A 13,324-nucleotide genomic window follows, 5' to 3' on the forward strand; every position below is an offset into this window, starting at 1 on the left:
GTGACCGATGGGAACTGAGTAAAAGCAACAAGTAAACATTATATATTACAGTATCAAATAAAGATCCAGTACTAGTGGAAAATAACATTAGTCTGAATGCCCTTGTGTGATAGCCTCTGATGATATTTTTCACACACCACCACAATCTGGCTCTTCAATGTGGCATTTGTCTTCAAGAAACTTAAAGAAGTCCAGACGCTTTTCTTTCCAAGCTCATCAGACTACTCTGAAGTTGCTTCCGTTGTAAACTTTCAAAATAAAACAAGGTATAACCATACGCAGTGCCGCAACATCGGCTTCTGGTCAAAATATAAATAGAAATTGCACATTTTGTCCGTTTTTGATCAATGGTAAAGTTTGCGGCACGAAACGGAGAACTGAATCCTGGACACGATGGTCAGACTAGTACTTCCGGTTCAGAGGCCGCGGGAGCAGCTCCTGGGCTAGTTGTATTCGGACTGTTAGCGGGCGTTGTTGTTACAAGGTCTGCCATTTTGATTAGAAGTACTTCGCGCAGCAGATGGTGTAAATTGGGCCTTCTGGATATTATTGTAGTACTTTAAATTAAGGCTACATTCCTGCAGGAATAATGCTTTCTGCCGCCCAGTTACTCGACGAGTTGATGGGTCGAGATAGAAACTTGGCCCCTGATGAGAAGCGGTCTAACGTACGCTGGGACGACGAGAGCGTAAGTTAGCATTCTAGCTACCATTAGCTTAGCTAGTTTTAAAACCTATTAGCCGCGAGGTGTCCAAAATAAGCGTGCATGGCGTGCGCGGTGGGTACCGGCTAGTTTAGGCGGTATGGCCTCCAAATTAAAAATTTTCGATTCACGCACAGAATCGATGGCGAAAAGCTGGCGGTTTGAGTCAGTGGTGCTTGAGCACGCGTGTTAGCGAGATTAGCATCACGGTTTGGTCATTCTTAAAGGGTTTCATTGGGCTCACTTCAGTTTTAGCAACTTGTTTTCTAGGTATAGTTGAGATAATAGTTTAACTGTGTTAATACAAATGATTTCGACGTGCTAATGTGTGAAAGGACCTGCATTACGTTCTCTAAAGGTTATGGTCTGCTTATTGCATAAACTGGCATTGCGATGTCTCAAGACTAAATACGGTTACATACATGTTGCTTTGTATGTAATTTGGCATTAATATTTAATATTAGTAATAAATACTGTTTTCCATGCTGTTGTGTTTTTGTTGCACTTGCAGTGTTGTGGGTATTTTTTGTGTTCTTAGTTCAAGCAGAAATTGATTAGGTGAATTTATACGACTACCACATTCATTTGCTCATAGTTGGTGTAAGTAACATGCTGTCACTTAATCCAATGTAATCTACTATGGAAGCAAAATTTACATAAAATTGTTTGATATGTTTTCTTTTATTAAGGTCTGTCGGTACTATTTGTGTGGCTTCTGCCCTGCTGAGTTATTCACAAACACCCGCTCTGACTTGGGTAAGTTGGGAACTTTGTATTCCCAAAATGTATTATAATCTGGACAAAGCCCTTGAGATTTAACAAACAACTATTCGACAATAATATGTTTATTGATTTGGGTTTCCAGGTCCGTGTGAGAAAATCCATGATGAAAATCTTCGAAAAATGTAAGTTCTTATTTTGGCTTTTTTTCCTTTTTCTTTCTGTTTTTTTTTTTTGTTTTGTTTTGTTTTTTTTTTGGCTTGATATGTTACACATAACTAACCAATTCTGTGTTGTTATATCCAGGTATGAGAAAAGCTCTCGCTTCATGAAGGAAGGTTATGAGCGAGATTTCTTGCGCTATCTGCAGTCACTCCTGGCAGAAGTGGAGCGGCGGATCCGCAGAGGGCATGCCCGGCTTGCGCTTTCCCAGGCTCAGCAGAATGCAGGGGTTGGTACTTTTAATTGAGAACATCATTCTCAAACTCTTCTGTGCATCTTCATGTTTTCTCGGACCACAGTGCAAGTTATGAATCTAAAAGAAAATAACATTACCTCTATGTTTCTGCTTAGGATTCATTGAACTTAATTGTACTCATGTATTCATTCTGTAGGGCCCTGGTCCATCAGGAAAGAATGAGGAGAAAGTCCAGGTTCTAACAGAGAAGATCGAAGACCTGGTTGTGCAGGTTTGCCCGAAATCTTTAAATTGGTAGTGTTTGAGAAAAACTGAAAGATTTGAACGCGGGTTGGTCTTCTTGCATCAGGATATCTGACGGTCTCCTACAAGTTCCTCTTCCAGTGCCTTGCTTTAGGGTTTGTCACAGTGGAACACCTGCCTTCCTCTGACCTTATTACTAGCATCCTCCCCTGTCACGCTAACTCTCAGCATGTCCTCCTCCTCTACATCTATAAGTCTTCCTTCCTGGGTTCTCCCAATGAATATTTCAACATCTTTAACTCAGCCTCCTTGAGCTCTAAACTGAGTTTAACTCATACATCATAGCAGGTGCGACTACCAGCTGATAATCCTAACCCTTCACTCTAGCTGCTATCGTTCTGTTACAAATCACCCCTGACACTCATTTCTACCCACACCTCCCTGTCCGCACTCATGTCTTCACCTCTCTTGTGCGGTCTGCATTACCTCGGCTGGTTTACCACATATATTAAAACTCCTCTAATTTAACTCCCTCTGAACCTCTGCAGCTTCACTGTTCGACCAAAATTTGTGAATTTAGAAGGTGTGTGGAGTGCATGGCTAACTGTACATGCATTTGAAAAGAAGACTACATTAGAGTACAAGTCTGATAAAGGCTGTCCTGTCAGGAGGTTCATTGCTACCCAGCCTTGTGCAGTTTCTCTTTAAAATAATTGAATAATAAACAAATATAATCTGTGGAAGGAGATTTTGAACCCTTTGGCAAAATAAGGAAACATGTTGCTGTTCACACTGATCTAAGTGTAAGCTGACTTCAGACTTGAAAGCATTAAAACAGGAACAGCTACCTGTTGTGACCACAGTTGTTTTTGTGCATGCACTCTAGACTGTATGACATTTCAGATGCTTTTCCCTGACTGTGTTACAGATCACATTATTTAAAATAAAACTCCCTAAATTCTTATATGCACTCCATAAATCAAGTCGTGACATTGTAACATGGCTTTTGTCTTTTTCTCAGATTGAGGAACTGGGCTCTGAGGGCCGAGTGGAGGAGGCCCAGGGAATGATGAAACTGGTGGAGCAGCTGAAGGAGGAGAGGGAACTACTCAGCTCCACCCCCTCGGTGAGTCAGTTTACCCTGGGCTAATCAGCCTACAAACACAGCTTAAGATAGCATAACATGAGCATCACCTACTATCAGTCAGTTAACATGAGTTTAATTCCATTTCAAATACAAGTTTAAACCCAGCCGGTGAGCTAAAAGTTATTTTTCACTGTAGCTGTATTTGTTATTAATACTCGTAAAGTAAAATCTGTGCGAGCTGGGCAGGCAGCTATGATGCAAATCAGAAATGTTTCCTTATTGTTTGATTTGATGTCTAATAACAAATTTATGTCCTTTCAATCCAGACCATCGAGAGCTTTGCTGCCCAGGAGAAACAGATGGAAGTGTGTGAGGTGTGTGGGGCCTTCCTCATTGTGGGCGATGCACAGTCCCGAGTGGACGACCACTTGATGGGGAAGCAGCACATGGGCTACGCCAAGATCAAATCCACTGTAGAGGAGCTCAAGGTGACAGGATTGTGTCATTCTTGTATCTAGAACTTTTTACAAACTTGAGCTGCTTGAAAGAGTGTTTCAATTCAACCATGCTTGGTGTTGTTGTTTAAAAATGTCTGCAAATGTTAGAAATTATATAATATGTAATGTTTTTGTATTCTCAGGAAAAACTGCACCGTCGCTCTGAAGACCCTCAGGGTGAAAACCCAGCCCTCAAAAGAGAACGAGAAGAGCGGGAACGGGAGAGGGAGGAAAGGGAGAAAAAGCGCAAAGAGGGGGAAGAGAAGGAGAAGGAGCGCGAAAAAGAGCGAGAGAAGGAGAGGGAACGAGAGAGAGAGCGAGAGCGTGAAAGGGAGAGAGAAAGAGAGAGGGAGAGAGAGCGGGACAGAGAAAGAGAGAGGGACAGGGAGAGGGACAGGGACAGAGAGAGGGATAGGAGGGCACGTCGAAGCCACTCTGGCAGCCGCCACTCCAGTCGAGCATCGGACAGGAAACGGAGTAGATCCCGCGAGCGCCGGAGGTCCAGGAGCAGAGACAAGGACAGGGAACGCAAACGTAGCAGGTACGACTGACCGGACTGAGCGTTGCACTTGGATTTATAGTCACGGAAATGTCACACATAAAGCAGAATCCAATGAAATGTTACAATTTAAAACATGAGGGATGATATATTTATAATTCTGAATGATTATTTTCTCAAAAATCATTTTAACCACAGCACTTTTTCTTGCCTTTTCTGTAGGAGCCGGGACAGAGAGAGAAGACGCAGCCGTGAACGCTCCGACAGGAAACGCCGCTCCCGAAGTCGTGACAGAAGGAGATCGCGTAGCTCAGAGCGCAAATCTCACCGCCACCGCAGCCGTAGCCGAAGCAAGGACCGGGACAGGGATCGGGAAAAGGAGAGAGACAGAGAGCGGTCATCAAAAGACAAAGGTACCGTCTGATTATTTTTGTGTTTGTTGCTTCCTCATCATCCGCTGTCCTTCCAAACAATATATGTTGAATACCATCCCTCCATTTATCTGTGCTCTTCCACTTATCTAGTTCAGGGTTAAAATGGGGGGCTGGAGCCTGTTTCACATGGTGAAAGGCAGGTCTATATTAGGAATACCTTGAGGGAATTTCTTCAACACTGGAAAAAGCATTTTATTATGCATCCAGGTAAAAGTCTCATTGAGATGGAGAAAAAAATCCTAGTGAGACTTTTGGCTGCTCTCAATGAGTCACAATGAGTAGCTTCACATATTTGATTTGGCAGATTTTTATGCGAGTTGTCTTCTACCCGAAAGAGGTTTGTGTCTCTTCCCGGGATCAAACCCCAGATTTTCTCCTTGTTAGGTGAATGTTTAAACCACTACACTGTGGAGCAACTAATTTTAAAAATGTATCAATATGAATTTAAAAGAAACCTATTGTAGTTTGAAATTATGTTACATAAAGCACTTCTCACAAAGCACTTGTTATGTATCTTTTAGACTACATGAGCGGTAATTGTACAGTCTCCCTCTTTTGTCTGTTTAGGACAGTATTCCATAAATGAGAAGTAGTAGGATTACTAATGCATAATATTCAGGCACAGATAATTTTGCTAATGCCAATAAAGGGCAGTTTATTTGGTGCTTACCCAGACAACCTACTTACACAATCAAGCTGTTCCCATAAGAAGTCCTGCAGCAGTCTGTGCCCATAACAAATGAAAGAGGTGAGCCAGAGCTCGACACAATCCTACTGAACATTTGTGCATCAACAAGCACCTGTTGAACTCTTTAATAAGACAGTTTAATCTGAGGTTGTGCAAACATTTCTTGCTAATGTGTGCAATGTTTTCTCTTTTGTTTTTCTTCAGACCGTAAGGGTACAGAGGAGAGGAGCAGCTCTAAGAAAGACAAGCACTCAGACGGAGATGCAGCCGCCATCAAGGCTTCTTCAGAAGCGGAACCGATGCAGACGGAGGCGGCTGCCTTCTCCCCTCTGCTAAACGGCCAGCAAGAGCTCCTCCATTCTGAAGGTGACACTCAGTCCAATTAAAACTGATCTGATAGGACCTCAGATCAGGCTCAGGTAAGTGCGTCCTCCTCCTCACACCTCCCCTGGCTCTCAACCCAACCCCCTCCACCCTCCCCTCTCACGTCCCCTCCCCTACCCACCTTTCCCATCTCCCTTTACCCACCCTCTCACCCCTGCTCTCCCACCCTGTTTATGTTCAGTTCAATGCCTGTGATTTTGTCTTATGTACTATATGCAAATATCTTTATCCTGTTTTTGAATAGTGCATCATAAGTATGCACTGAAGATGAAGGACTAGGCCCGATGAATGAGAAGAAGGTAGAAATCATTCACACAAAGCCAAGAGGGAAAGGCCAGTGTAGTCCTGAGCAAACATGCCCAGAGGTACCCCTCGTTTTGTATCGGTTTTTGATCCTTATAGATGTATATTTGTCTTTGTGGACAAAATGGCAGAAAAAGTTAACGCATCCAGTCAAGATTTCCTGCCTGTATTTACTTGTTTCTTTTATTTATTTATTTTTATATTTATTTATCTTTTGTTTTTTTTACTTTGAAGTAGCAAAATGTAATAATTGCTATTTGTTGCTGTAATAATCCATATAGGGAGGAAAACCAGTCACTGTGTGTGTACATGTTTCCATTTAAAAACCTTGGCGTTTTCTCCTGCTCATATGTAAACGCACAGGTGAACACACAGCCTTGGTCAGAGGTTTTTGGTTTTTTTTGTCACAAAGAAGCTATTTATTTTGCCATATTTATAACGCAATTGCCATGGAATTGTTGTCCAGCGTACTGTGCCTGATGATGCCATGCCAGTGTGTGTTTGGGGGGTGTTAAAGCACCGGGGGTCTAACGTAACCTAACTAACTGGAGGGTAGGGTTTATCGAATGAATTGCAGCTGACTTCCATACCTCACACAGCGTTGGTGTTGTGAGCGAGACCACATGAGAAAAGGGCAAATTAAAAATCATGGATACTCTCTGACTCTCAAACTGTGCAGGTACTCACCCCAGGTACTCCTTTCTCTACCCACATCCATTTCTGAATGCTGTTGCCTGTCAGAAAAAAAAAAAAAAAAGCAAATTGTGTACTTCTCCAGAACACGAACTTGAAAGCTTGATTGTGTCACATATACTTTTAATTGTGCCTTCTTTGTTTTCCTATTTGTTAACTTTCAAACATGTTTGGGGAGAATGTGCGATAGGATTGTCAGAGAGACACAGATGCACAGACAGCCTGCCTCATATTCCTTTGCCAAATTGGAAATCGTTGCTGATGTGTGCTTTTCCGCAGTGCTTCGTTCGTGTTTTTTTTAAAAATGTAATTTGCTCAGGTGTTTGTAATTTTACACTTAAAAAAACATATCAAGTGCATTTCCTCTTTGGCAAAGCAGATATTGTAGTTTTGACACTAAGTTCAGGTTTAGACTTGAGGCAGCTCCTGAAGAGCTTCTTTAAATTGCAAACTTGTGCAAAATGTACAGAAAACAAAATAATCTCAGGGAATTTTGGCCAAATGCAGTCAAGACTTCAAGTGTCTGTTGTGCTAGTAAATGGATAGCTTTGTGCATTATTAGCAGTGTCTCTTGAGGGAAATTTGACTATCAAATGACTTTGTAAATTGTTGTTGTTTGAGTGGCAGCAGTCGTTGCTACAAGCGGATGTTGTGGGACCCTGGCTAACATCGCATTTTGTGGACGTTTCTTTATGCTCAACAGGGGAAGCTGGAATATCTGGTTGAGGAAGAAGTTGAAGAGTGCACCCATCCTTACCCTGAACCTGATACTTCGCTGCTTAAAAACAAGGTGAACCACAAATGTGTAATGGCTTATTTAAAGAAACATGAAAATAAATAAAAACGCGTAAAAATGAGGAGAAAGGACAGATTGCATCGATTTTTCTTGTTCCATTACCTGTCCATCTTTTGGCTGGATAAGGATAGTTGTGGTTCATCTGTTTATCTGATTTTACTGGTCAAGATGTCAGCCAGACAGCACTTAAGAAACCAAACTTAGAGAAACTCTTTATGGATTTTTGTTTTTTATTTTGAAACTCTTTCCACATCCTCCGTGTTTCTTGGCATTTAGTGAAAATAAAATAAAATGAACAGTGCTTGTGGTTTGTATTGATTTGTCAGGTTCTACTTCACTTCCTGACCCCCCTTCTTTTTTTTTTTTAAAGTCAGTTGAAGCGTATGTACAGTGTTAGACCTTTTGAGACAAGCAGTGTCTTCTTTTCTCCTCTACTTTAGAGCTCATTTTGATCGCTCTTGTTCCATAACTGTAAAATACTCTGATTTAATTTTGATCAATTTTGGAGACTTAATTTGTTTCTTTTTTTGCCCTGCTTTTATTGTCCATGTTGTACCACGATGAATAAAAAGCAAAATCTTGTCAAGGGTGTTTTGTTTTTTGTTTTATCCAGTGTGGATATGTACACACAAACTAGTCCTGAGTCAGTGGCAGAGGTAAAAACAGACAGATGTGCTTTCACCACCAGTGCTGCAGTCTCATTAGCATGTTTGATCTGCAGCTGGATTTACATCTCTTTTTTTTTTTTCCCAAATATTTTTTCACTGACGGTTTTCCTAGTGAATTGTACCATCTGCCAAATACAACGTGAATATTTGATCAACATCCAATGTGTAATTTAAGTCTTCCCATAATTACTTTGATCAGTTTGTGTGAATTCAATAGGCTGCTAAATCTTTTATTATCAAAGTAAGAAACTTTTAATTTGGTTCATTTGCAGAAGCCTTAAAATCAGCTGTTTTCCAGTTTGCATGGGTTTAGATGGTCCATAGAAGACGGAGTGGCCTGCATGTGGTTATAGCTACTGTTTCAGAGCTGAGCTCAATATTTGTCATAACTGTAAACAAAAAAAAACAACAGAATTCCTGTAATCCAAAGTTAAAGTACCAAATAATTAATAATTGAATTCGGGTGTTCCAATCACCTCACTGGCTACACCCAGGCATGAAGGTGCTGCAATGATTTCTGCGAATGTGTCCAAAAGAAAGGCTTTGTGATGAACTGGAGACTAGAACCAGGACGTATCATCCGACATCAGTGGCTGACCTCACAAATGTGCTTCTGGAAGAATGGTCAAAAATTCCCATAAACACCCTCGTAAAAAACCTTCCCAGAAGAGTTGAGGCTGTTGTAGCTGTAAGGGGTAGGTCGACATCATATTAAACCCTGTGGATTAAGACTGGGATGTCACTCCAAGTTCATAAGCTTGTGAAGGGAGAACTCTCAGAAATTGATTAGCTTTATTTCCAAATAACGCTAAACTATTAATAAATGTGATTTTGTTGGTGGTTTAAGCAGCACTAGCCACTTTTTTAAATGCTTCCTTGAGAAAACCGATTCCTGCAGATTCCTGTCTGTGCAAAATCAAACGTAAAATGTATTCTGTGCATTTCTAAGAATCACCTTTGAATCATACTTTCACCTTGCTCAGCAGTAAACTGCATATGTTGTGCAAGGTCCAGTAAGTCTATCTGTACACGCATTAAAATCAAAAATTGTCCCTCCAGATAGCTTTGAGTTCATCTTTTCTAATCAATACTGAACAGACAGCAGAGGCATTCTGATACTGCCAACTCAGCAAGCAACGCAGATGCTGGCCAGAAGCCACCTGCCTGGAACGACCAAAGTGGGGGGAAAAAAAGAAAATGTTGATTTATTAGCAACTGCAAACGCCTCTTGCTCACTTTTACATGTCACAGAGATCTGTGATTTGCCCCCTTCTCAATAATGAACATAGCCATATATTAGTTGCTAGGACACCAACACAAATCTATGCACATTGTATTTACCTGAGCTCATAATGTCATGCAGAAAAAAAGGTTTCACTCATTCCCCCATGCACGTCCATGTCGCTCACAGTGCCCACAGGTCAGGCGTGTTTTGCATGGAAATGACCTTTCCAAACCAGGTGCCTGTAGAGAGAGTGGCAGGGGTTTGTCACAGTTCATTTGAGTCTAATTCCTGTATACAGGTCGCCGAACAGCCGGGGGGGTTGTATTACCCATACCCTGCAGATTCACCACAGTCTGGACTCGAGCCAAGAAAGGAAACAGCAGAAATGGATTAAAATGGTTGTTATCCCATCTGCTGTTACAAAAGCACAACATGCTACAGATTAGCAACATATCAAAACAAAGACAATGGTCTTAAGCAAGCTTACCCTCGTGTTAGAAGTGATGGTAATGAGGCTTGACGAAAAAATCTTCCTGCGATTGATTAAATGTCTAAAACTCATCTCAGTTCATCAAAATTACATATTTGGATTTTTTTGCCCCCCCCCCCCCCCCCAAAAAAGGGAAATGATTCATTCAAATAGCTTAGATGTAACCCTACATCACTGCCTCATTTAGTATGTGCAGGACTATAAATATGCAAATTAGTCGCAGCCTTTCCTTCCCTTTCCCTGCAGCCTGACCCCTCTCTGACTGTCTTTTTGAGTACCAATGTCTCATATGTTCTCGTGCTACAGTGAGAGAGGAAAACCCAGTTCTTGCTTTGCAAATTAGGAGAGAGTTAGTGCAGCGGAGCGAAAAAAGTTACAGGACAGAAAGTAGTAGTAGTAGTTAGTCCCTCCAAACAAGTTCATGCAATTAGAGGTTTTTATGTATTAAAACCCTGGCTCTCTGGGTCATAGTTCATGAGCGCATAATTGGTACGCACTGCTGTTTTAGCTCAAAAACGCAAAACTTATGGAGATGCTAACAAAGGTAGACACTTGATTTTGTAGACACGTAGGTGGTCTTTGACTACAGGTTGCAGATGTGAACTTTATCTGTCATAAAGTGACCAGTTTAGCAAGAGAGCGATCAATAATCGGATCCTCATTACTCAGTCAGCTGTGTCCAGAGCTGCTTCCCAGAGAAAAATGTGGTTTGGCTAATCATGTATTTGAGTTGAGTCTATTAGAGTTCAATATGCGTTTGAAAGGTCATAACCAAATTATAAGTCAATTACACATGACCATGCTTGATTGTTCACCTGAACCGGCCCCAGCTGTGACCTCTGATTCTGTCGGTCTCGTGTGACTGCTCAGCTTCACTGCATGTTGCTGCCTGAGCCTTCTGGCTCTGGGTGGCCTCACCTGTCCCTGAACACCAACGCAGCAGGTGGGCTTCATGTGGTCTGTTGACTTCTGGGACTGATACCGGAATATAAAACAATGGCCCGTGAATGGGAGGACATACTTAGGAGAAGCACAGAGCTTCACATAAGGGAGCGACCAATAAACATGGTTTATTTTTCTGTACATGCAACTTTGAAAGTTATTTTATAGATTAATATAGTGAAGCACTAGGCTTTTGCCACGCTGAACAGCAGGAGGCAGTATTTAGCTTTTTTTCTGAATGGCTTAAACTGCAAAATGTGTGAGGAAGTTGCCTCACAGCATTGCAGATACAGTATTATATATCAGACATGTTGTGTCTATTATTGCATCCCAGTTCATGCAGGAGCGGGGAGGAACACCGAGAACAGTAAATTCTTTGAAACAGTGTCACACTGAGACAACGCTGCCATCCCACTCTCTGCAACACAATCTGCACGTCATTAGCAAAGCAGTATTTCCCCAGGGTAAGAGTTAGAGCAAAAAAACAGGCGAGGGAAGCAACAACAGGAAGATAGTGAGCTGAAAAGACAGGGGAAATTGAAAAAGTGATAGAGCAGGAAACAAGGAGCGAGTCAGCCTGGTGTGATGTTAAATAACCTGGTTTAAAAAAAAAAGAATAATGGAGATAGATTGTCTTCTCTTTTCCCTACTTTTACTCTCTTTCACATAGACAGCCGGTCGATCCGAAGTGAAGGTCGAGGGGGAAAGCAGCACATAGATTATGCAGCAGAGCAGGCAATTCATCAGCGCTGTTGGCATGCTGTCTGATTAATAATCGAAACTGCAACACGCGCTCGCAGCTTATGTCAGCTGTCAGTCATGTCCTTAAGGCATCTGTCATTTGTGCTGAACTAATGCCAACTGCATACTTCTTGCACAACTGTGGCACCACCAATCCAAGAGGAGTTCAGCAAAACTCTGAAGGTATACAGATATTTTTTTACACGTGCCAAGTTTACATTTGTCTTGCACAGCAGCTTTGAACAGAACAACAACCCCATGTGGTTTTTCATACCCAGACCAACAATCAGTATTTCCTTGCTATTAAACCCAGTGTCCAGTGGCTGTGTGTCCTCTGTAGCAGTATCAGACAGAGGTGGGCGGATCAATCCCAGTATTGATAATATTGATACCAATGCTGATATTGGTATCAGATCAATACTAGCATGATAAGTGCAGTATTTAGCCCACTGAATTGTGTGAAAAAAATATACCTCAAACCCGCACTATAAAAAATGTCTGAACCTTTTTGTTTTTACTTTCATGTGTAGTTTATTTATATGCTACAGCGCATTTAAACAACACAAGCTGACCCAAAGTCCTTCAGTGACAGGCATATTTACATTTTCAGGACTCCTAAAAACCCACTTTCAAAATAAGTAAAATTTAGTGTTCATTAAAATACATCTAGATTCATCTCATTAATCACGACACACTGCTTTCCCCTACATACATATTTATATCAGTCCTGTATTTGTTCAGTATCGGATCACTACCAAAATTTGCAGTATCGCACAGCACTAGTGTGACATTTCTGAGCTACCTGGTTCTCCTTAAGAAGGAGCATACTATACATATACGCCACATGCTTGTATGAAGGTGGCTTTTGAATGTGATGCACAGGAAAGATGTAGTTTTTTGGAAAAACTGCCTTGCCTTAAAACAAAATAAATCTCCAGGAGCTCAGTAAAAACCTTGGCTCCTGCCTCAAACAGTCTTGTCTTAAACAAGAAAGACTTTTCTTTAACAAGAAGCATAATTGTTATGCCAGCATGGACCCACACGGTCTGTCTTCTAGTTTGCACTCTGCACGGTAAAGGTTAGGTAAGCCTGCTGCAGATTTGAGTGCTTGCTTCTCTAACACAGTGTTATCAGTATCACAGATTACACTGCCATTCTTTTTCAATTGTATGGGAACTTGTTTTTCTGTGTTTGTTTCAAATGTCTGTGTTTTCATGTAAGAATCCTGTGGGGGATTTTTTTCTGCGCAGTGTAAAATGTAAAATTTCATTAACAGCAATGGAGTTGGAGTGGATCATGGCTTAGATTTTGCACTGCGCTCCATCTCTCTCGTCTTCTTCCCTCAGCAGATGGCTCCACCACAGGAATGGGCTCAGAATCGACAAGTAAGAGCCCAGCAGCTTTCTTTTTGTCTTTCTTTCTATCTCTTCCTTCATGCTCTCTCTATCTTTTTTTTTTTTCCTTTTTCGTCCTGCAGTGTTTGCATTTCTGGCCATAGATGAGCCAGAGCCAGGATGGAAGCCAGTGAGAGTTTTCAGTCCTTCCACCAGAGCATCAAAGTCCTTCTGAAGACAAGACTGTCCCCTGTCCTCTTTCCTCATCTGAAAGCTGCACAGGTAGTGATGCAAAGAAAAAGGAATAAGTAGGAAGAAATGCTCCTGATAAGCATAACAAAAAAAGAAAGAAATTGCTAATATATTACAGAGGAACTTTAAAGTCAGAAAGAGAAAAAGAGAAACTGTCAGGATGTGCAAAAACAACAAAAGCTTTACTTTCAGATTCGGTTTAAGGGT

The 13,324-nt window shown here is 41.4% G+C and overlaps 1 protein-coding gene across 1 annotated transcript; it reads left to right on the forward strand.

Annotated features, from left to right (window-relative positions):
- The first annotated feature begins 407 nt into the window (after positions 1-407).
- Positions 408-8,051, forward strand: luc7l3 (LUC7-like 3 pre-mRNA splicing factor). The gene is made up of 11 exons (XM_026165254.2): positions 408-688; positions 1,393-1,459; positions 1,569-1,608; positions 1,730-1,874; positions 2,038-2,112; positions 3,106-3,210; positions 3,498-3,659; positions 3,812-4,209; positions 4,390-4,580; positions 5,494-5,708; positions 7,373-8,051. The coding sequence occupies exons 1-10, from the start codon at positions 590-592 to the stop codon at positions 5,673-5,675; spliced, it is 1,464 nt and encodes a 487-aa protein (XP_026021039.1). The 5' UTR covers positions 408-589; the 3' UTR covers positions 5,676-5,708; positions 7,373-8,051.
- The last annotated feature ends 5,273 nt before the right edge of the window (positions 8,052-13,324 follow it).

The sequence above is a fragment of the Astatotilapia calliptera genome, chromosome 4 (assembly GCF_964374335.1).
Source record: "Astatotilapia calliptera chromosome 4, fAstCal68.1, whole genome shotgun sequence".
In the NCBI taxonomy this organism is placed as follows: Eukaryota; Metazoa; Chordata; class Actinopteri; order Cichliformes; family Cichlidae; genus Astatotilapia; species Astatotilapia calliptera.

Excerpts from the sequence above, each read along its gene's own strand:
- luc7l3 (XM_026165254.2), top strand. The coding sequence starts at position 590 with ATGCTTTCTGCCGCCCAGTTACTCGACGAGTTGATGGGTCGAGATAGA. Across the intron at positions 1,609-1,729 it reads GATGAAAATCTTCGAAAAAT|GTATGAGAAAAGCTCTCGCT; the intron begins GTAAGTTCTTAT and ends TGTTATATCCAG. Across the intron at positions 3,660-3,811 it reads CCACTGTAGAGGAGCTCAAG|GAAAAACTGCACCGTCGCTC; the intron begins GTGACAGGATTG and ends TTGTATTCTCAG.